The 23,811-nt window shown below is 43.8% G+C and overlaps 1 protein-coding gene across 3 annotated transcripts in view; it reads right to left on the reverse strand.

Moving 5' to 3' along the window:
* dlg4b (discs, large homolog 4b (Drosophila)) overlaps nt 1-23,811 on the reverse strand; it is a 74,868-nt gene that overhangs the window by 16,059 nt on the left and 34,998 nt on the right. For all 3 annotated transcript variants that reach the window (XM_067445362.1, XM_067445361.1, XM_067445363.1), the window contains 6 exons: nt 23,673-23,797; nt 6,753-6,922; nt 5,454-5,590; nt 4,919-5,066; nt 4,509-4,623; nt 2,851-3,007 (listed from right to left, as the gene is read on the reverse strand). In XM_067445362.1, coding sequence (XP_067301463.1) covers nt 2,851-3,007; nt 4,509-4,623; nt 4,919-5,066; nt 5,454-5,590; nt 6,753-6,922; nt 23,673-23,797 — 852 coding nt within the window. The remainder of the gene's footprint in view (nt 1-2,850; nt 3,008-4,508; nt 4,624-4,918; nt 5,067-5,453; nt 5,591-6,752; nt 6,923-23,672; nt 23,798-23,811) is intronic.

The raw sequence follows: 23,811 nt of genomic DNA on the forward strand, positions 1-23,811 counted from the left end.
AACCACCTTTTACAACCCATGATATTGGACCCACCCATGATATTGGACCCACCCACTTTTTACAACCCATGATATTGGACCCACCCATGATATTGGACCAGCCCACTTTTTAAAACTCCTGATATTGGCCCACCTACTTTTTACAACCCATGATATTGGACCCACCCACTTTTTATAACCCATGATATTGGACCCACCCACTTTTTACAACCCATGATATTGGCCCACCTACTTTTTACAACCCATGATATTGGACCCACCCACTTTTTACAACCCATGATATTGGACCCACCCACTTTTTACAACCCATGATATTGGACCCACCCACTTTTTACAACCCATGATATTGGACCCACCCATGATATTGGACCAGCCCACTTTTTAAAACTCCTGATATTGGCCCACCCACTTTTTACAACCCATGATATTGGCCCACCCACGATATTGGACCCACCCACTTTTAACAACCCATGATATTGGACCCACCCACTTTTTACAACCCATGATATTGGCCCACCCACTTTTTACAACCCATGATATTGGACCCACCCACTTTTTACAACCCATGATATTGGCCCACCCACTTTTTACAACCCATGATATTGGACCCACGCACTTTTTACAACCCATGATATTGGCCCACCCACTTTTTACAACCCATGATATTGGCCCACCCACTTTTTACAACCCATGATATTGGCCCACCCACTTTTTACAACCCATGATATTGGCCCACCCACTTTTTACAACCCATGATATTGGACCCACCCACTTTTTACAACCCATGATATTGGCCCACCCACTTTTTACAACCCATGATATTGGCCCACCCACTTTTTACAACCCATGATATTGGCCCACCCACTTTTTACAACCCATGATATTGGACCCACCCACTTTTTACAACCCATGATATTGGACCCACCCACTTTTTACAACCCATGATATTGGCCCACCCACTTTTTACAACCCATGATATTGGCCCACCCACTTTTTACAACCCATGATATTGGACCCACGCACTTTTTACAACCCATGATATTGGCCCACCCACTTTTTACAACCCATGATATTGGCCGACCCACTTTTTACAACCCATGATATTGGCCCACCCACTTTTTACAAACCATGATATTGGCCCACCCACTTTTTACAACCCATGATATTGGACCCACCCACTTTTTACAAACCATGATATTGGCCCACCCACTTTTTACAACCCATGATATTGGCCCACCCACTTTTTACAACCCATGATATTGGACCCACCCACTTTTTACAACCCATGATATTGGACCCACCCACTTTTTACAACCCATGATATTGGACCCACCCACTTTTTACAACCCATGATATTGGCCCACCCACTTTTTACAACCCATGATATTGGACCCACCCACTTTTTACAACCCATGATATTGGCCCACCCACTTTTTACAACCCATGATATTGGACCCACCCACTTTTTACAACCCATGATATTGGACCCACCCACTTTTTACAACCCATGATATTGGACCCACCCATGATATTGGACCAGCCCACTTTTTACAACCCATGATATTGGACCCACCCACTTTTTACAACCCATGATATTGGACCCACCCACTTTTTACAACCCATGATATTGGACCCACCCACTTTTTACAACCCATGATATTGGCCCACCCACTTTTTACAACCCATGATATTGGACCCACCCACTTTTTACAACCCATGATATTGGCCCACCCACTTTTTACAACCCATGATATTGGACCCACCCACTTTTTACAACCCATGATATTGGACCCACCCACTTTTTACAACCCATGATATTGGACCCACCCATGATATTGGCCCACCCACTTTTTACAACCCATGATATTGGACCCACCCACTTTTTACAACCCATGATATTGGACCCACCCACTTTTTACAACCCATGATATTGGCCCACCCACTTTTTACAACCCATGATATTGGACCCACCCACTTTTTACAACCCATGATATTGGCCCACCCACTTTTTACAACCCATGATATTGGACCCACCCACTTTTTACAACCCATGATATTGGACCCACCCACTTTTTACAACCCATGATATTGGACCCACCCATGATATTGGCCCACCCACTTTTTACAACCCATGATATTGGACCCACCCACTTTTTACCACCAATGATATTGGACCCACCCACTTTTTACAGCCCATGATATTGGACCCACCCATGATATTGGCCCACCCACTTTTTACAACCCATGATATTGGACCCACCCACTTTTTACCACCAATGATATTGGACCCACCCACTTTTTACAACCCATGATATTGGACCCACCCATGATATTGGCCCACCCACTTTTTACAACCCATGATATTGGACCCACCCACTTTTTACCACCAATGATATTGGACCCACCCACTTTTTACAGCCCATGATATCTGATCTGATGTGGGAAAGGGAGTAGAGAGAACCTCACACTGCTAAACATGCTCTTCTTACTCAGTATTTTTGTCTTGTTTCCAGTCCAAATATCAAAAAAATCTTAAATCAAGATGCATTTAGTGTATAAGTAAATCGACATAAGATATTTTTGTGTGGTTTTCTTAAAAATAAAATGAGTTTTTGCTTAAAACTGCAAAATGATCTGCCAATTTTAAGAAAAAATATCTCATGTCGTTTTACTGATCTAGTAAATGAATCTTGATTTAAGAATATTTAGATATTTGGACTGGAAACAAGACAAAAATACTAAATAAGGAGCATTTTTTCCAGTGAGCTGGTGTGTGTGTTTGTGTGTGTGTGTGTGTGTGTGTGTGTGTGTGTGTGTGTGTGTGTGTGTGTGTGTGTGTGTCAGACGTACGCTCAGGATCTGATCTCCTTTCTTCAGCTCTCCGCTCAGATCCGCCGCTCCTCCAGCTAAGATGAAGGAGATGAAGATGCCCTCGCCATCCTCACCGCCCACGATATTAAAGCCCAATCCGGTGGATCCTCTGAGAATGACCACGCGCCGCGGCTCCCTGATACACACACGAGCCAGAGCCAACATCAGCGCTAAGATCTTACGTTAGGGTTAGTTCAGCCAGAAATGAGATGTCTGTCATTAACTCCTCTCCCTAATGTTGCTCCACACCCGTAAGACCTCCGCTCATCTTCACACACAGTTTAAGATATTTTATATTTAGTCCGAGAGCGTATGCAAGTGTATGCACACTATACTGTCCATGTCCAGAAAGGGAATAAAAACATCATCACAGTAGTCCATATGAGACATCAGTGGGTTAATTAGAGTCTCTTGAAGCATCCAAAATACATTTGGGTCCAAAAATAACAAAAACTACGACTTTATTCAGCATTGGCTTCTCTTCCGGGTTTGTGTTCAATCCTCAAATAAAGATTCAAACGGTTATGAGTCAGTGAATCGATTCATGATTCGGATCGCGTGTCAAACTGCTGAAATCACGAGTCATTGGCGATCCGAATCATTGATCAATTCACTGACTCATAACCGTTTGAATCTTTATTTGAGGATTGAACACAAACGCGGAAGAGAAGCCAATGCTGAATAAAGTCGTAGTTTTTGTTATTTTTGGACCCAAATGTATTTTGGATGCTTTTGTGGAAAAAAATCTGGTTTTCAACACAAAATTATTCATTAATTAATTGAAAAAAAAAAAACATTTTAACACCATTCATTAAATATTTGAATTAATTTGTGACAAAATAAAATGCACTCCATCAATGAGTTCAGAAATGAATGAATGAGTGACAAAAATGAATAACCTTTTCACTAATTATGTAGCCTATCTATGTATTTAATCGTGGTACTGTGAAGATGGATAAAAAATAACCATCTGCTCTCACACTGCACAAAATGCTCCTCTTCCTCAGTATTTTTGTCTTGTTTCTCGTCCAAACATCTAAAAATTCTTACATTAAGAAACATTTACTAGACAAGCAAAAGTAATTGTCTTGTTTTGGGGAAAAATAACTCAAAATGAAGAGAGTTTTTGCTTAAAATAAGATAAATAATCTGCCAATGGGGTGAGAAAAATAGTCTTGTTTTCTGTTTGAATTACACACCCTAAATGTTTCTTAACTGTAATAATGTTTAGATGTTTGGAGTAAGAAGAGCGTTTTTGCGGTGTGATCAAACACATCTGACATTAGTCTTGAAATAAACCAAACTGTGTGTCTGCAGTAAGAACAGCAGTGCAGAACTGTAATGTTTATTCAGCTCATTACCCTGCCAGTAATATCTTGGCTATCGTGTTGGCGCCCTCTACTGTTCCTCCGTGATTTTGTCTATTTTGTGAATATCAGACGACCATTTTCAGCCTACTTTTAGGACACAAACCTCGTCTTATATTCGGGTATATACGGTAAATCCGCTTTAGGACAAAATTGTACAGATGGACTATAGAAGCGACAGAAAGTGTGTATGATATATGATAGGTGTGTGTGTGTGTGTGTGTGTGTGTGTGTGTGTGTGTGTGTGTGTGTGTGTGTGTGTGTGATCACCTGGGAAGGTCCTCGTCTCCCAGCATCAGGCCTTTAGGGATGGGCGAGTAATGGTGCGGAGACGACGGACTGAGGGCTTGTGGGTAATCAGACATGTCCATATGAGGAGGATAGGCTGCAGACACACACACGCCAGTGTGTTAGTGTGTGTGTGTATGTGTGTGAGAGAGAGTGTGTGCTTGTTTTTGTGACATATGAGGACACAAATGTGTATAATGCCATGGGTATGACACAGGTATTACAGGAGAGGGTGAAATATGAGGACATTACCCATGGCCCCACTTTACAAAAGGCTTATAAATCACACAGGAGGAGTTTTTATGAGAAAGGAAAAATGCAGAATGTTTCCTGTGATGGGTAGGTTTAGGGGCAGTGTGTGTGTGAGTGTGTGAGACTGTGTGTGTGCTCACAGCTGGTGATATCAGGAGGGTTGTAGGCGTCTTGATGATGATGATGATGAAGAGTTTTGGCTACTCTCAGATACACAATCTCCCCTGTGTTTTTCAGCGCAGCTACAGCATCTTCATGCATCACGTCCTCTAGATACATGTTGTTCACCTAAACACACACACACACACACACACACACAAACACACACACACACACACACACACACACACACACACACACACACACACACACACACACTTCATGACTGTACACAATTTGAGAGATTGACCAAGGGTTTACGATCAGTTGTCAAATTCGGCATTACGCAGCGGGACATTACACTGCACAAAACGCTCTTCTTACTCAGTCATTCTGTCTTGTTTCCAGTCTAAATATCTAACAATTCTTAAATCAAGATGCATTTACTAGATCAGTAAAACGACATGAGATATTTTTCCTTGTTATGTTGAAAATAAAATCTAAATGAAGAGAGTTTTTGACACACGACTGGCATCCAAAGTAAGGTGTGTCTGTTGAAGGCGTGCTCAAACTCACAGCCAGAATCTTGTCGCCGATCTGCAGGCGTCCATCTTTATGCGCGGCTCCGCCTTCGATGATCTTGGTGACGTAGATGCTGTTGTCGCCGGGGACGTGTTGGTTCCCGACGCCGCCCGCGATGCTGAAGCCCAAACCTGCGGCACAGGAGCCAATCAGATCAGCTGAAAGCCCACACTGCACAAAATGCTCTTCTTACTCAGTATTTTTGTCTTGTTTCTAGTCTAAACATCTAAAAATTCTTAAAACAAGAAGCATTTACTAGACAAGCAAAAGTAATTGTCTTGTTTTGGGGAAAATAACTCAAATGTAATTCTTGTGCAGTAATTAAAAAAGTTACACATATGTTCATAGAGGACAAAAATGTCCATGTCGAAAAAATCTCATTAAAGAAGATCCGTGGCAGATTATTGTTGAAGTCAAAAGTCTAAAAAGTGAAACCAAAAAAAAAAGTTATAAAAGTTTAAGTTTATGAAAATGATTTATGAATAATATTTTATAAAACAATATATATATATATTTTTTAAAGACATTTTGAGTTATAAAACTAGAAAATCAAACTTTTCTCCAGTAGATGCCAGCAGAACTCAACTGGTGCACACACACACACACACACACACACACACACACACACAATTTTTTTTACATACATACACACCACACTCTGACATCCATACCAACACACTCACACAGTTACAGCTGCATAATTTATCAAATTGGCTTTATAATATGCATAAACAAAAAAAGGAATAAAGTGTTATTTGCTTTATATGCCAAACCTGAAAAAATAGCACCGTTTGGTAAAAAATTGTAAAAAAAATTATTTTGAAGCCTTGGCAACAGAATAAAAGCATAATAACAAAGATGGCATCATTTTATAGTTAAATGGCACCGGGATTAAAAATAGCGGTTTTAATGGGTTTCTATGTGGCAGTTAGCACAGGCAAAACTGTCCATAAGGACGCACAAGGGTTAGGGTTAAATAACTCCAAATGAAGAGAGTTTTTGCTTAAAATAAGATAAATAATCTGCCAATGGGGTGAGAGAAATAATCTTAATTCAAACAGAAAACAAGATTATTTTTCTCACCCCATTGGCAGATTATTTATCTTATTTTAAGCAAAAACTCTCTTCATTTTGAGTTATTTTCCCAAAACAAGACAATTACTTTTGCTTGTCTAGTAAATACTTCTTGTTTTAAGAATGTTTAGATGTTTGGACTCGAAACAAGACAAAAATACTGAGGAAGAAGAGCGTGTTTTGCAGTGTAAGCTCCGCCCACCCGCTGCCCTCACGCACCTTTAGGGCCTTTGATGAGCTTCAGCTCCGTGATTCGCTCGGCAGACGGTTTGTGCCGCAGCACGTAGAGCCGCACGATTGGCCCCGCCTCCTTCAGCGCCTCCACCGCAAAACTGTGAGTGACTTCGCGCACATCCACGTCATTCACGAACAGGATGCTGTCGTTCACCCTGAAAGACACAATCTCACAATCTCAAAGAATGCTTTTCTTACTCAGTATTTCTGTCTTGTTTTGGGGACACTAACATTATGATCAAAGTTATTCAACTAAATATACAAATAACATGAATTAATGAGGTCTTATTTAATTCTATAAACTATAATACTGATCTGCCAACATTGTCTCTCTATGATAAATTAAAATAAGCTGATAACATCACTGTTTTCTCCAGAACGACTGTACAGCCAAATCTAATTCTGCTGCAGTATTGTCCTGTTTAACACTGAAGCTGCTCTGACACAATCACCGCTGGAGAAGAGCGATAGAAATAAAGATGACTGATTGATTGATTGATTGATTCTAGTCTAAATATTTAACAATTCTTACATTAAGAAACATTTACTAGACAAGTACAAATTATTGTCTGTTTTGTGAAAAAATAACGAGAGTTTCTGCTTAAAGGGTTAGTTCACCCAAAAATGAATATTATGTCATTAATGACTCGCCCTCATGTGGACATCATTAATCAATGACATCATTTTCATTTTTGGGTGAACTTTAAAATAAGATAAATAATCTGCCAATGGGTTAATAATAATAATATTAATTCATTCCCTTTATATTGCGCTTTTCTAGGCACTCAAAGCGCTTTACATATAGAAGGTGGAATCTCCTCAACCACCAGTTAAGCAAAAAAAAATTTTCCTGTTTGAATTAAGATTATTTCTCTCACCCCATTGGCAGATTATTTATCTTATTTTAAGCAAAAACTCTCTTCATTTTGAGTTATTTTCCCCAAAACAAGACAATTACTTTTGCTTGTCTAGTAAATACTTCTTGTTTTACAAATTTTTAGATGTTTGGACTAGAAACAAGACAAAAATACTGAGGAAGAATTTCTGCAGTGTACTCGAGACCGATCTGAAGACCATTTTTTGAAGGTCTTTGAATATTGATTTAAGAATTTTTTTATTTTTGGACTGGAAACAAGAAAAAAGCAGTTTTCAACATTCAAAATTCAAAAACAAGAAGTTAATATTAAAATTACATTTTAAACTGTCTTTGCTAATTTGGCAACGTTTCATTGTTAAATAAATCCGCTGCTTTGAACAAATTGATTGAATAAATGATTCTGTGAATGTTAATGTAATGTTAAATTAATCTTAACATTATTTATGAAGGAGTAATTGTACCAATTTAAATGCAACTTCTGTGCCATGAATTTTATTATCAGTGTTCTCATTGGTATAAAAGCTCTATAGTGTCTTACTATTCTAATTATATTTATTTATTTATAATTTCTCAGACAGTAGATATGGATCTTTTAGATGTATTTAAGGAGTGCTGGTCTGGTCTTGATCTCAACCCCTCAAAGTCTTGGTCTTGTCTTGGTCTCAACCCCTCAAAGTATTGGTCTCAACCCTTCAAAGTCTTGGTTTTAACCCCTCAAAGTCTTGGTTTCAACCCCTCAAAGTCTTGGTTTTAACCCCTCAAAGTCTTGGTCTCAACCCCTCAAAATCTTGGTCTCAACCCCTCAAAGTCTTGGTCTCAACCCCTCAAAGTCTTGGTTTCAACCCTTCAAAGTCTTGGTCTCAACCCCTGAAAGTCTTGGTCTCAACCCCTCAAAGTCTTGGTTTCAGCCCCTCAAAGTCTTGGTCTCAACCCCTAAAAGTCTTGGTTTCAACCCATCAAAGTATTGGTCTCAACCCCTCAAAGTCTTGGTTTCAACCCCTCAAAGTCTTGGTCTTAAACCCTCAAAGTCTTGGTCTCAACCCCTCAAAGTATTGGTCTCAACCCTTCAAAGTCTTGGTTTTAACCCCTCAAAGTCTTGGTTTCAACCCCTCAAAGTCTTGATCTTGTTTTGCACTCAACCCCTCAAAGTCTTGGTCTCAACCCCTCAAATTCTTGGTCTCAACCCATCAAAGTCTTGGTCTCAACCCCTCAAAGTCTTGGCCTTGTCTTGGTCTCAACCCCTCAAAGTCTTGGTCTCAACCCCTCAAAGTCTTGGTCTCAACCCCTCAAAGTCTTGGTCTCAACCCCTCAAAGTCTTGGTTTCAACCCTTCAAAGTCTTGGTCTCAACCCCTGAAAGTCTTGGTCTCAACCCCTCAAAGTCTTGGTTTCAGCCCCTCAAAGTCTTTGTCTCAACCCCTAAAAGTCTTGGTTTCAACCCCTCAAAGTCTTGGTCTCAACCCCTAAAAGTCTTGGTTTCAACCCCTCAAAGTCTTGGTCTTAAACCCTCAAAGTCTTGGCTTCAACCCCTCAGAGTCTTGGTTTCAACCCCTCAAAGTCTTGATTTTAACCCCTCAAAGTCTTGGTTTCAACCCCTCAAAGTCTTGGTTTTAACCCCTCAAAGTCTTGGTTTCAACAACTCAAAGTATTGGTCTCAACCCCTCAAAGTCTTGGTCTCAGCCCCTCAAAGTCTTGGTTTCCCTCAAAGTCTTGGTCTCACCCCCTCAAAGTCTTGGTCTCAACCCCTCAAAGTCTTGGTCTCAACCCCTTCAAAGTCTTGGTCTCAACCCCTCAAAGTCTTGGTCTCAACCCCTCAAAGACTTGATTTCAGCCCCTCAAAGTCTTTGTCTCAACCCCTAAAAGTCTTGGTTTCAACCCCTCAAAGTATTGGTCTCAACCCCTCAAAGTCTTGGTCTCAACCCCTCAAAGTCTTGGTCTCAACCCCTCAAAGTCTTGGTTTCAACCCCTCAAAGTCTTGGTCTCAACCCCTCAAAGTCTTGGTCTCAACCCCACAAAGTCTTGGTCTTGTTTTGGTCTCAATCCAACAAAGTCTTGGTCTTAAACCCTCAAAGTCTTGGTCTCAACCCCTCAAACTCTTGGTCTTATTTTGGTGTTAACCCCTCAAAGACTTGGTCTTGTTTTGGTCTCAACCCCTCAAAGTCTTGGTCTTATTTTGGTCTCAACCCCTCAAAGACTTGGTCATGTTTTGGTCTCAACCCCTCAAAGATTTGGTCTTGTTTTGGTCTCAACCCCTCAAAATCTTGGTCTCAACCCCTCAAAGTCTTGGTCTCAACCCCTTAAAGTCTTGGTTTCAACCCCTCAAAGTCTTGGTTTCAACCCTTCAAAGTCTTGGTTTCAACCCTTCAAAGTATTGGTCTTATTTTGGTCTCAACCCCACAGAGTCTTGGTCTTGTTTTTGTCTCAACCCCTAAAAGTCTTGGTCTCAACCCCTCAAAGTCTTGGTCTCAACCCCTCAAAGTCTTGGTCTCAACCCCTCAAAGTCTTGGTTTCAACCCCTCAAAGTCTTGTTCTCAACACCTCAAAGTCTTGGTCTCAACCCCTCAAAGTCTTGGTCTTATTTTGGTCTCAACCCCTCAAAGTCTTGGTCTTGTTTTGGTCTCAACCCCTCAAAGTATTGGTCTTGTTTTGGTCTCAACCCCTCAAAGTCTTGGTCTTGTTTTGGTCTCAACCCCTCAAAGTATTGATCTTGTTTTGGTCTCAACCCCTCAAAGTATTGGTCTTGTTGTGGTCTCACCCCTCAAAGTCTTGGTCTTGTTTTGGTCTCAACCCCTCAAAGTCTTTGTCTTATTTTGGTCTCAACCCCTCAAAGTCTTGGTCTTGTTTTGGTCTCAACCCCTCAAAGTCTTGGTCTCAACCCCTCATAGTCTTGGTTTCAACCCCTCAAAGTCTTGGTCTCAACCCCTCAAAGTCTTGGTTTCAACCCTTCAAAGTCTTGGTCTCAACCCCTCAAAGTCTTGGTTTCAATCCCTCAAAGTCTTGTTCTCAACCCCTCAAAGTCTTGGTTTCAACCCGTCAAAGTCTTGGTTTCAATCCCTCAAAGTCTTGTTCTCAACCCCTCAAAGTCTTGGTCTCAACCCGTCAAAGTCTTGGTCTCAACCCCTCAAAGTCTTGGTCTTGTTTTGGTCTCAACCCCTCAAAGTCTTGGTCTCAGCCCCTCAAAGTCTTGATCTTGTTTTCGTCTCAACCCCTCAAAGTATTGGTCTTGTTTTGGTCTCAACCCCTCAAAGTCTTGGTCTTGTTTTGGTCTCAGCCCCTCAAAGTCTTGGTCTTGTTTTGGTCTCAGCCCCTCAAAGTATTGGTCTCAACCCTTCAAAGTCTTGGTCTCAACCCCTCAAAGTCTTGGTTTCAACCCCTCAAAGTCTTGGTTTCAACCCCTCAAAGTCTTGGTCTCAACCCCTCAAAGTCTTGGTTTCAACCACTCAATGTCTTGGTCTCAACCCTTCAAAGTCTTGGTCTCAACCCCTCAAAGTCTTGTTCTCAACCCCTCAAAGTCTTGGTCTCAACCCCTCAAAGTCTTGGTCTTGTTTTGGTCTCAACACCTCAAAGTATTGGTCTTGTTTTGGTCTCAAACCCTCAAAGTCTTATTCTTGTTTTGGTCTCAACCCCTCAAAGTCTTGGTCTTGTTTTGGTCTCAACCCCTCAAAGTCTTGGTCTCGTTTTGGTCTCAACCCCTCAAAGTCTTGGTCTTGTTTTAGTCTCAACCCCTCAAAGTATTGGTCTTGTTTTGGTCTCAACCCCTCAAAGTCTTGGTCTTGTTTTGGTCTCAACCCCTCAAAGTCTTGGTCTCAGCCCCTCAAAGTCTTGGTCTTGTTTTGGTCTCAACCCCTCAAAGTTTTGGTCTTGTTTTGGTTTCAACCCCTCAAAGTCTTGGTCTTGTTTTGGTCTCAACCCCTCAAAGTCTTGGTCTCAACCCCTCAAAGTCTTGGTCTTATTTTGGTCTCAACTCCTCAAAGTCTTGGTCTTGTTTTGGTCTCAACCCCTCAAAGTCTTGGTCTCAACCCCTCAAAGTCTTGGTTTCAACCCCTCAAAGTATTGGTCTCAACCCCTCAAAGTCTTGGTCTCAACCCCTCAAAGTCTTGGTTTCAACCCCTCAAAGTCTTGGTCTCAACCCCTCAAAGTCTTGGTTTCAACCCTTCAAAGTCTTGGTCTCAACCCCTCAAAGTCTTGGTTTCAACCCTTCAAAGTCTTGGTCTCAACCCCTCAAAGTCTTGGATTCAACCCCTCAAAGTCTTGGTCTCAACCCCTCAAAGTCTGGGTTTCAACCCTTCAAAGTCTTGGTCTCAACCCCTCAAAGTCTTGGATTCAACCCCTCAAAGTCTTGGTTTCAACCCTTCAAAGTCTTGGTCTCAACCCCTCAAAGTCTTGGTTTCAACCCTTCAAAGTCCTGGTCTCAACCCCTCAAAGTCTTGGTCTCAACCCTTCAAAGTCTTGGTCTCAACCCCTCAAAGTCTGGGTTTCAACCCTACAAAGTCTTGGTCTCAACCCCTCAAAGTCTTGGATTCAACCCCTCAAAGTCTTGGTCTCAACCCCTCAAAGTCTTGGTTTCAACCCTTCAAAGTCTTGGTCTCAACCCTTCAAAGTCTTGGTCTCAACCCCTCAAAGTCTTGGTCTCAACCCCTCAAAGTCTTGGTCTCAACCTCTCAAAGTCTTGGTTTCAACCCCCCAAAGTCTTGGTTTCAACCCCCCCAAAGTCTTGGTTTCAACCCCCCAAAGTCTTGGTTTCAACCCCCCAAAGTCTTGGTCTCAATCCCTCAAAGTCTTGGTCTCAACCCCTCAAAGTCTTGGTCTTTTTTTGGTCTCAACCCCTCAAAGTCTTGGTCTCAACCCCTCAAAGTCTTGGTTTCAACCCCTCAAAGTATTGGTCTCAACCCCTCAAAGTCTTGGTCTCAACCCCTCAAAGTCTTGGTTTCAACCCCTCAAAGTCTTGGTCTCAACCCCTCAAAGTCTTGGTTTCAACCCTTCAAAGTCTTGGTCTCAACCCCTCAAAGTCTTGGATTCAACCCCTCAAAGTCTTGTTCTCAACCCCTCAAAGTCTTGGTTTCAACCCGTCAAAGTCTTGGTTTCAATCCGTCAAAGTCTTGTTCTCAACCCCTCAAAGTCTTGATCTCAACCCCTCAAAGTCTTGGTCTCAACCCGTCAAAGTCTTGGTCTCAACCCCTCAAAGTCTTGGTCTTGTTTTGGTCTCAACCCCTCAAAGTCTTGGTCTCAGCCCCTCAAAGTCTTGATCTTGTTTTCGTCTCAACCCCTCAAAGTATTGGTCTTGTTTTGGTCTCAACCCCTCAAAGTCTTGGTCTTGTTTTGGTCTCAGCCCCTCAAAGTCTTGGTCTTGTTTTGGTCTCAGCCCCTCAAAGTATTGGTCTCAACCCCTCAAAGTCTTGGTCTCAACCCCTCAAAGTCTTGGTTTCAACCCCTCAAAGTCTTGGTTTCAACCCCTCAAAGTCTTGGTCTCAACCCCTCAAAGTCTTGGTTTCAACCCCTCAAAGTCTTGGTCTCAACCCCTCAAAGTCTTGGTTTCAACCACTCAATGTCTTGGTCTCAACCCTTCAAAGTCTTGGTCTCAACCCCTCAAAGTCTTGTTCTCAACCCCTCAAAGTCTTGGTCTCAACCCCTCAAAGTCTTGGTCTTGTTTTGGTCTCAACACCTCAAAGTATTGGTCTTGTTTTGGTCTCAAACCCTCAAAGTCTTATTCTTGTTTTGGTCTCAACCCCTCAAAGTCTTGGTCTTGTTTTGGTCGCAACCCCTCAAAGTCTTGGTCTTGTTTTGGTCTCAACCCCTCAAAGTCTTGGTCTTGTTTTAGTCTCAACCCCTCAAAGTATTGGTCTTGTTTTGGTCTCAACCCCTCATAGTCTTGGTCTTGTTTTGGTCTCAACCCCTCAAAGTCTTGGTATCAGCCCCTCAAAGTCTTGGTCTTGTTTTGGTCTCAACCCCTCAAAGTTTTGGTCTTGTTTTGGTTTCAACCCCTCAAAGTCTTGGTCTTGTTTTGGTCTCAACCCCTCAAAGTCTTGGTCTCAACCCCTCAAAGTCTTGGTCTTATTTTGGTCTCAACTCCTCAAAGTCTTGGTCTTGTTTTGGTCTCAACCCCTCAAAGTCTTGGTTTCAACCCCTCAAAGTATTGGTCTCAACCCTCAAAGTCTTGGTCTCAACCCCTCAAAGTCTTGGTTTCAACCCCTCAAAGTCTTGGTCTCAACCCCTCAAAGTCTTGGTTTCAACCCTTCAAAGTCTTGGTCTCAATCCCTCAAAGTCTTGGATTCAACCCCTCAAAGTCTTGGTCTCAACCCCTCAAAGTCTGGGTTTCAACCCTTCAAAGTCTTGGTCTCAACCCCTCAAAGTCTTGGATTCAACCCCTCAAAGTCTTGGTCTCAACCCCTCAAAGTCTTGGTTTCAACCCTTCAAAGTCTTGGTCTCAACCCCTCAAAGTCTTGGTTTCAACCCTTCAAAGTCTTGGTCTCAACCCCTCAAAGTCTTGGTCTCAACCCTTCAAAGTCTTGGTCTCAACCCCTCAAAGTCTGGGTTTCAACCCTACAAAGTCTTGGTCTCAACCCCTCAAAGTCTTGGATTCAACCCCTCAAAGTCTTGGTCTCAACCCCTCAAAGTCTTGGTTTCAACCCTTCAAAGTCTTGGTCTCAACCCTTCAAAGTCTTGGTCTCAACCCCTCAAAGTCTTGGTCTCAACCCCTCAAAGTCTTGGTCTCAACCTCTCAAAGTCTTGGTTTCAACCCCCCAAAGTCTTGGTTTCAACCCCCCCAAAGTCTTGGTTTCAACCCCCCAAATTCTTGGTTTCAACCCCCCAAAGTCTTGGTCTCAATCCCTCAAAGTCTTGGTCTCAACCCCTCAAAGTCTTGGTCTTGTTTTGGTCTCAACCCCTCAAAGTCTTGGTCTCAACCCCTCAAAGTCTTTGTCTTGTTTTGGTCCCAACCCCTCAAAGTCTTGGTCTCAACCCCTCAAAGTCTTGGTTTCAACCCCTCAAAGTATTGGTCTCAACCCCTCAAAGTATTGGTCTCAACCCCTCAAAGTCTTGGTTTCAACCCCTCAAAGTCTTGGTCTCAACCCCTCAAAGTTTTGGTTTCAACCCTTCAAAGTCTTGGTCTCAACCCCTCAAAGTCTTGGATTCAACCCCTCAAAGTCTTGGTCTCAACCCCTCAAAGTCTGGGTTTCAACCCTTCAAAGTCTTGGTCTCAACCCCTCAAAGTCTTGGATTCAACCCCTCAAAGTCTTGGTCTCAACCTCTCAAAGTCTTGGTTTCAACCCTTCAAAGTCTTGGTCTCAACCCCTCAAAGTCTTGGTTTCAACCCTTCAAAGTCTTGGTCTCAACCCCTCAAAGTCTTGGTCTCAACCCTTCAAAGTCTTGGTCTCAACCCCTCAAAGTCTTGGTCTCAACCTCTCAAAGTCTTGGTTTCAACCCCCCAAAGTCTTGGTTTCAACCCCCCCAAAGTCTTGGTTTCAACCCCCCAAATTCTTGGTTTCAACCCCCCAAAGTCTTGGTCTCAATCCCTCAAAGTCTTGGTCTCAACCCCTCAAAGTCTTGGTCTTGTTTTGGTCTCAACCCCTCAAAGTCTTGGTCTCAACCCCTCAAAGTCTTTGTCTTGTTTTGGTCCCAACCCCTCAAAGTCTTGGTCTCAACCCCTCAAAGTCTTGGTTTCAACCCCTCAAAGTATTGGTCTCAACCCCTCAAAGTATTGGTCTCAACCCCTCAAAGTCTTGGTTTCAACCCCTCAAAGTCTTGGTCTCAACCCCTCAAAGTTTTGGTTTCAACCCTTCAAAGTCTTGGTCTCAACCCCTCAAAGTCTTGGATTCAACCCCTCAAAGTCTTGGTCTCAACCCCTCAAAGTCTGGGTTTCAACCCTTCAAAGTCTTGGTCTCAACCCCTCAAAGTCTTGGATTCAACCCCTCAAAGTCTTGGTCTCAACCTCTCAAAGTCTTGGTTTCAACCCTTCAAAGTCTTGGTCTCAACCCCTCAAAGTCTTGGTTTCAACCCTTCAAAGTCTTGGTCTCAACCCCTCAAAGTCTTGGTCTCAACCCTTCAAAGTCTTGGTCTCAACCCCTCAAAGTCTGGGTTTCAACCCTTCAAAGTCTTGGTCTCAACCCCTCAAAGTCTTGGATTCAACCCCTCAAAGTCTTGGTTTCAACCCCTCAAAGTATTGGTCTCAACCCCTCAAAGTCTTGGTCTCAACCCCTCAAAGTCTTGGTTTCAACCCCTCAAAGTCTTGGTCTCAACCCCTCAAAGTCTTGGTTTCAACCCTTCAAAGTCTTGGTCTCAACCCCTCAAAGTCTTGGATTCAACCCCTCAAAGTCTTGTTCTCAACCCCTCAAAGTCTTGGTTTCAACCCGTCAAAGTCTTGGTTTCAATCCCTCAAAGTCTTGTTCTCAACCCCTCAAAGTCTTGATCTCAACCCCTCAAAGTCTTGGTCTCAACCCGTCAAAGTCTTGGTCTCAACCCCTCAAAGTCTTGGTCTTGTTTTGGTCTCAACCCCTCAAAGTCTTGGTCTCAGCCCCTCAAAGTCTTGATCTTGTTTTCGTCTCAACCCCTCAAAGTATTGGTCTTGTTTTGGTCTCAACCCCTCAAAGTCTTGGTCTTGTTTTGGTCTCAGCCCCTCAAAGTCTTGGTCTTGTTTTGGTCTCAGCCCCTCAAAGTATTGGTCTCAACCCCTCAAAGTCTTGGTCTCAACCCCTCAAAGTCTTGGTTTCAACCCCTCAAAGTCTTGGTTTCAACCCCTCAAAGTCTTGGTCTCAACCCCTCAAAGTCTTGGTTTCAACCACTCAATGTCTTGGTCTCAACCCTTCAAAGTCTTGGTCTCAACCCCTCAAAGTCTTGTTCTCAACCCCTCAAAGTCTTGGTCTCAACCCCTCAAAGTCTTGGTCTTGTTTTGGTCTCAACACCTCAAAGTATTGGTCTTGTTTTGGTCTCAAACCCTCAAAGTCTTATTCTTGTTTTGGTCTCAACCCCTCAAAGTCTTGGTCTTGTTTTGGTCTCAACCCCTCAAAGTCTTGGTCTCGTTTTGGTCTCAACCCCTCAAAGTCTTGGTCTTGTTTTAGTCTCAACCCCTCAAAGTATTGGTCTTGTTTTGGTCTCAACCCCTCAAAGTCTTGGTCTTGTTTTGGTCTCAACCCCTCAAAGTCTTGGTCTCAGCCCCTCAAAGTCTTGGTCTTGTTTTGGTCTCAACCCCTCAAAGTTTTGGTCTTGTTTTGGTCTCAACCCCTCAAAGTCTTGGTCTTGTTTTGGTCTCAACCCCTCAAAGTCTTGGTCTCGTTTTGGTCTCAACCCCTCAAAGTCTTGGTCTTGTTTTAGTCTCAACCCCTCAAAGTATTGGTCTTGTTTTGGTCTCAACCCCTCAAAGTCTTGGTCTTGTTTTGGTCTCAACCCCTCAAAGTCTTGGTCTCAGCCCCTCAAAGTCTTGGTCTTGTTTTGGTCTCAACCCCTCAAAGTTTTGGTCTTGTTTTGGTTTCAACCCCTCAAAGTCTTGGTCTTGTTTTGGTCTCAACCCCTCAAAGTCTTGGTCTCAACCCCTCAAAGTCTTGGTCTTATTTTGGTCTCAACTCCTCAAAGTCTTGGTCTTGTTTTGGTCTCAACCCCTCAAAGTCTTGGTCTCAACCCCTCAAAGTCTTGGTTTCAACCCCTCAAAGTATTGGTCTCAACCCCTCAAAGTCTTGGTCTCAACCCCTCAAAGTCTTGGTTTCAACCCCTCAAAGTCTTGGTCTCAACCCCTCAAAGTCTTGGTTTCAACCCTTCAAAGTCTTGGTCTCAACCCCTCAAAGTCTTGGTTTCAACCCTTCAAAGTCTTGGTCTCAACCCCTCAAAGTCTTGGATTCAACCCCTCAAAGTCTTGGTCTCAACCCCTCAAAGTCTGGGTTTCAACCCTTCAAAGTCTTGGTCTCAACCCCTCAAAGTCTTGGATTCAACCCCTCAAAGTCTTGGTTTCAACCCTTCAAAGTCTTGGTCTCAACCCCTCAAAGTCTTGGTTTCAACCCTTCAAAGTCCTGGTCTCAACCCCTCAAAGTCTTGGTCTCAACCCTTCAAAGTCTTGGTCTCAACCCCTCAAAGTCTGGGTTTCAACCCTACAAAGTCTTGGTCTCAACCCCTCAAAGTCTTGGATTCAACCCCTCAAAGTCTTGGTCTCAACCCCTCAAAGTCTTGGTTTCAACCCTTCAAAGTCTTGGTCTCAACCCTTCAAAGTCTTGGTCTCAACCCCTCAAAGTCTTGGTCTCAACCCCTCAAAGTCTTGGTCTCAACCTCTCAAAGTCTTGGTTTCAACCCCCCAAAGTCTTGGTTTCAACCCCCCCAAAGTCTTGGTTTCAACCCCCCAAAGTCTTGGTTTCAACCCCCCAAAGTCTTGGTCTCAATCCCTCAAAGTCTTGGTCTCAACCCCTCAAAGTCTTGGTCTTTTTTTGGTCTCAACCCCTCAAAGTCTTGGTCTCAACCCCTCAAAGTCTTGGTTTCAACCCCTCAAAGTATTGGTCTCAACCCCTCAAAGTCTTGGTCTCAACCCCTCAAAGTCTTGGTTTCAACCCCTCAAAGTCTTGGTCTCAACCCCTCAAAGTCTTGGTTTCAACCCTTCAAAGTCTTGGTCTCAACCCCTCAAAGTCTTGGATTCAACCCCTCAAAGTCTTGTTCTCAACCCCTCAAAGTCTTGGTTTCAACCCGTCAAAGTCTTGGTTTCAATCCGTCAAAGTCTTGTTCTCAACCCCTCAAAGTCTTGATCTCAACCCCTCAAAGTCTTGGTCTCAACCCGTCAAAGTCTTGGTCTCAACCCCTCAAAGTCTTGGTCTTGTTTTGGTCTCAACCCCTCAAAGTCTTGGTCTCAGCCCCTCAAAGTCTTGATCTTGTTTTCGTCTCAACCCCTCAAAGTATTGGTCTTGTTTTGGTCTCAACCCCTCAAAGTCTTGGTCTTGTTTTGGTCTCAGCCCCTCAAAGTCTTGGTCTTGTTTTGGTCTCAGCCCCTCAAAGTATTGGTCTCAACCCCTCAAAGTCTTGGTCTCAACCCCTCAAAGTCTTGGTTTCAACCCCTCAAAGTCTTGGTTTCAACCCCTCAAAGTCTTGGTCTCAACCCCTCAAAGTCTTGGTTTCAACCCCTCAAAGTCTTGGTCTCAACCCCTCAAAGTCTTGGTTTCAACCACTCAATGTCTTGGTCTCAACCCTTCAAAGTCTTGGTCTCAACCCCTCAAAGTCTTGTTCTCAACCCCTCAAAGTCTTGGTCTCAACCCCTCAAAGTCTTGGTCTTGTTTTGGTCTCAACACCTCAAAGTATTGGTCTTGTTTTGGTCTCAAACCCTCAAAGTCTTATTCTTGTTTTGGTCTCAACCCCTCAAAGTCTTGGTCTTGTTTTGGTCGCAACCCCTCAAAGTCTTGGTCTTGTTTTGGTCTCAACCCCTCAAAGTCTTGGTCTTGTTTTAGTCTCAACCCCTCAAAGTATTGGTCTTGTTTTGGTCTCAACCCCTCATAGTCTTGGTCTTGTTTTGGTCTCAACCCCTCAAAGTCTTGGTATCAGCCCCTCAAAGTCTTGGTCTTGTTTTGGTCTCAACCCCTCAAAGTTTTGGTCTTGTTTTGGTTTCAACCCCTCAAAGTCTTGGTCTTGTTTTGGTCTCAACCCCTCAAAGTCTTGGTCTCAACCCCTCAAAGTCTTGGTCTTATTTTGGTCTCAACTCCTCAAAGTCTTGGTCTTGTTTTGGTCTCAACCCCTCAAAGTCTTGGTTTCAACCCCTCAAAGTATTGGTCTCAACCCTCAAAGTCTTGGTCTCAACCCCTCAAAGTCTTGGTTTCAACCCCTCAAAGTCTTGGTCTCAACCCCTCAAAGTCTTGGTTTCAACCCTTCAAAGTCTTGGTCTCAATCCCTCAAAGTCTTGGATTCAACCCCTCAAAGTCTTGGTCTCAACCCCTCAAAGTCTGGGTTTCAACCCTTCAAAGTCTTGGTCTCAACCCCTCAAAGTCTTGGATTCAACCCCTCAAAGTCTTGGTCTCAACCCCTCAAAGTCTTGGTTTCAACCCTTCAAAGTCTTGGTCTCAACCCCTCAAAGTCTTGGTTTCAACCCTTCAAAGTCTTGGTCTCAACCCCTCAAAGTCTTGGTCTCAACCCTTCAAAGTCTTGGTCTCAACCCCTCAAAGTCTGGGTTTCAACCCTACAAAGTCTTGGTCTCAACCCCTCAAAGTCTTGGATTCAACCCCTCAAAGTCTTGGTCTCAACCCCTCAAAGTCTTGGTTTCAACCCTTCAAAGTCTTGGTCTCAACCCTTCAAAGTCTTGGTCTCAACCCCTCAAAGTCTTGGTCTCAACCCCTCAAAGTCTTGGTCTCAACCCCTCAAAGTCTTGGTCTCAACCTCTCAAAGTCTTGGTTTCAACCCCCCAAAGTCTTGGTTTCAACCCCCCCAAAGTCTTGGTTTCAACCCCCCAAATTCTTGGTTTCAACCCCCCAAAGTCTTGGTCTCAATCCCTCAAAGTCTTGGTCTCAACCCCTCAAAGTCTTGGTCTTGTTTTGGTCTCAACCCCTCAAAGTCTTGGTCTCAACCCCTCAAAGTCTTTGTCTTGTTTTGGTCCCAACCCCTCAAAGTCTTGGTCTCAACCCCTCAAAGTCTTGGTTTCAACCCCTCAAAGTATTGGTCTCAACCCCTCAAAGTATTGGTCTCAACCCCTCAAAGTCTTGGTTTCAACCCCTCAAAGTCTTGGTCTCAACCCCTCAAAGTTTTGGTTTCAACCCTTCAAAGTCTTGGTCTCAACCCCTCAAAGTCTTGGATTCAACCCCTCAAAGTCTTGGTCTCAACCCCTCAAAGTCTGGGTTTCAACCCTTCAAAGTCTTGGTCTCAACCCCTCAAAGTCTTGGATTCAACCCCTCAAAGTCTTGGTCTCAACCTCTCAAAGTCTTGGTTTCAACCCTTCAAAGTCTTGGTCTCAACCCCTCAAAGTCTTGGTTTCAACCCTTCAAAGTCTTGGTCTCAACCCCTCAAAGTCTTGGTCTCAACCCTTCAAAGTCTTGGTCTCAACCCCTCAAAGTCTGGGTTTCAACCCTTCAAAGTCTTGGTCTCAACCCCTCAAAGTCTTGGATTCAACCCCTCAAAGTCTTGGTTTCAACCCCTCAAAGTATTGGTCTCAACCCCTCAAAGTCTTGGTCTCAACCCCTCAAAGTCTTGGTTTCAACCCCTCAAAGTCTTGGTCTCAACCCCTCAAAGTCTTGGTTTCAACCCTTCAAAGTCTTGGTCTCAACCCCTCAAAGTCTTGGATTCAACCCCTCAAAGTCTTGTTCTCAACCCCTCAAAGTCTTGGTTTCAACCCGTCAAAGTCTTGGTTTCAATCCCTCAAAGTCTTGTTCTCAACCCCTCAAAGTCTTGATCTCAACCCCTCAAAGTCTTGGTCTCAACCCGTCAAAGTCTTGGTCTCAACCCCTCAAAGTCTTGGTCTTGTTTTGGTCTCAACCCCTCAAAGTCTTGGTCTCAGCCCCTCAAAGTCTTGATCTTGTTTTCGTCTCAACCCCTCAAAGTATTGGTCTTGTTTTGGTCTCAACCCCTCAAAGTCTTGGTCTTGTTTTGGTCTCAGCCCCTCAAAGTCTTGGTCTTGTTTTGGTCTCAGCCCCTCAAAGTATTGGTCTCAACCCCTCAAAGTCTTGGTCTCAACCCCTCAAAGTCTTGGTTTCAACCCCTCAAAGTCTTGGTTTCAACCCCTCAAAGTCTTGGTCTCAACCCCTCAAAGTCTTGGTTTCAACCCCTCAAAGTCTTGGTCTCAACCCCTCAAAGTCTTGGTTTCAACCACTCAATGTCTTGGTCTCAACCCTTCAAAGTCTTGGTCTCAACCCCTCAAAGTCTTGTTCTCAACCCCTCAAAGTCTTGGTCTCAACCCCTCAAAGTCTTGGTCTTGTTTTGGTCTCAACACCTCAAAGTATTGGTCTTGTTTTGGTCTCAAACCCTCAAAGTCTTATTCTTGTTTTGGTCTCAACCCCTCAAAGTCTTGGTCTTGTTTTGGTCGCAACCCCTCAAAGTCTTGGTCTTGTTTTGGTCTCAACCCCTCAAAGTCTTGGTCTTGTTTTAGTCTCAACCCCTCAAAGTATTGGTCTTGTTTTGGTCTCAACCCCTCATAGTCTTGGTCTTGTTTTGGTCTCAACCCCTCAAAGTCTTGGTATCAGCCCCTCAAAGTCTTGGTCTTGTTTTGGTCTTAACCCCTCAAAGTTTTGGTCTTGTTTTGGTTTCAACCCCTCAAAGTCTTGGTCTTGTTTTGGTCTCAACCCCTCAAAGTCTTGGTCTCAACCCCTCAAAGTCTTGGTCTTATTTTGGTCTCAACTCCTCAAAGTCTTGGTCTTGTTTTGGTCTCAACCCCGCAAAGTCTTGGTTTCAACCCCTCAAAGTATTGGTCTCAACCCTCAAAGTCTTGGTCTCAACCCCTCAAAGTCTTGGTTTCAACCCCTCAAAGTCTTGGTCTCAACCCCTCAAAGTCTTGGTTTCAACCCTTCAAAGTCTTGGTCTCAATCCCTCAAAGTCTTGGATTCAACCCCTCAAAGTCTTGGTCTCAACCCCTCAAAGTCTGGGTTTCAACCCTTCAAAGTCTTGGTCTCAACCCCTCAAAGTCTTGGATTCAACCCCTCAAAGTCTTGGTCTCAACCCCTCAAAGTCTTGGTTTCAACCCTTCAAAGTCTTGGTCTCAACCCCTCAAAGTCTTGGTTTCAACCCTTCAAAGTCTTGGTCTCAACCCCTCAAAGTCTTGGTCTCAACCCTTCAAAGTCTTGGTCTCAACCCCTCAAAGTCTGGGTTTCAACCCTACAAAGTCTTGGTCTCAACCCCTCAAAGTCTTGGATTCAACCCCTCAAAGTCTTGGTCTCAACCCCTCAAAGTCTTGGTTTCAACCCTTCAAAGTCTTGGTCTCAACCCTTCAAAGTCTTGGTCTCAACCCCTCAAAGTCTTGGTCTCAACCCCTCAAAGTCTTGGTCTCAACCTCTCAAAGTCTTGGTTTCAACCCCCCAAAGTCTTGGTTTCAACCCCCCCAAAGTCTTGGTTTCAACCCCCCAAATTCTTGGTTTCAACCCCCCAAAGTCTTGGTCTCAATCCCTCAAAGTCTTGGTCTCAACCCCTCAAAGTCTTGGTCTTGTTTTGGTCTCAACCCCTCAAAGTCTTGGTCTCAACCCCTCAAAGTATTTGTCTTGTTTTGGTCCCAACCCCTCAAAGTCTTGGTCTCAACCCCTCAAAGTCTTGGTTTCAACCCCTCAAAGTATTGGTCTCAACCCCTCAAAGTCTTGGTCTCAACCCCTCAAAGTCTTGGTTTCAACCCCTCAAAGTCTTGGTCTCAACCCCTCAAAGTTTTGGTTTCAACCCTTCAAAGTCTTGGTCTCAACCCCTCAAAGTCTTGGATTCAACCCCTCAAAGTCTTGGTCTCAACCCCTCAAAGTCTGGGTTTCAACCCTTCAAAGTCTTGGTCTCAACCCCTCAAAGTCTTGGATTCAACCCCTCAAAGTCTTGGTCTCAACCTCTCAAAGTCTTGGTTTCAACCCTTCAAAGTCTTGGTCTCAACCCCTCAAAGTCTTGGTTTCAACCCTTCAAAGTCTTGGTCTCAACCCCTCAAAGTCTTGGTCTCAACCCTTCAAAGTCTTGGTCTCAACCCCTCAAAGTCTGGGTTTCAACCCTTCAAAGTCTTGGTCTCAACCCCTCAAAGTCTTGGATTCAACCCCTCAAAGTCTTGGTATCAACCCCTCAAAGTCTTGGTTTCAACCCCCCAAAGTCTTGGTCTCAACCCCCCAAAGTCTTGGTTTCAACCCCCCAAAGTCTTGGTTTCAACCCCCCAAAGTCTTGGTCTCAATCCCTCAAAGTCTTGGTCTCAACCCCTCAAAGTCTTGGTCTCAACCCTCAAAGTCTTGGTCTTGTTTTGCTCTCAACCCCTCAAAGTATTGGTCTTGTTTTGGTCTCAAGCCCTCAAAGTCTTGGTCTCGACACACTCTGGTCTTGGCCTCGACTTGGTCTTGACTACAACACTACTCACCGATCCTGCCAATGCAGCTCCACCCCAAAGTTCCATCACAGCCAAAAATGTGTGTGTGTGTGTGTTTACCTGAGTCGGCAGTCCTGTGCTGCGGCTCCTCCTGGTATGATCTTAGTTATGAAGATACTGGGATCATCTCCTATGTGAGGGTTATCAGTCCCACCGGCTATACTGAAGCCCAGACCAGAGTTACCCTGCACACACACAC

The sequence above is a fragment of the Pseudorasbora parva genome, chromosome 6 (genome assembly GCF_024679245.1).
Source record: "Pseudorasbora parva isolate DD20220531a chromosome 6, ASM2467924v1, whole genome shotgun sequence".
Lineage (NCBI taxonomy): Eukaryota > Metazoa > Chordata > Actinopteri > Cypriniformes > Gobionidae > Pseudorasbora > Pseudorasbora parva.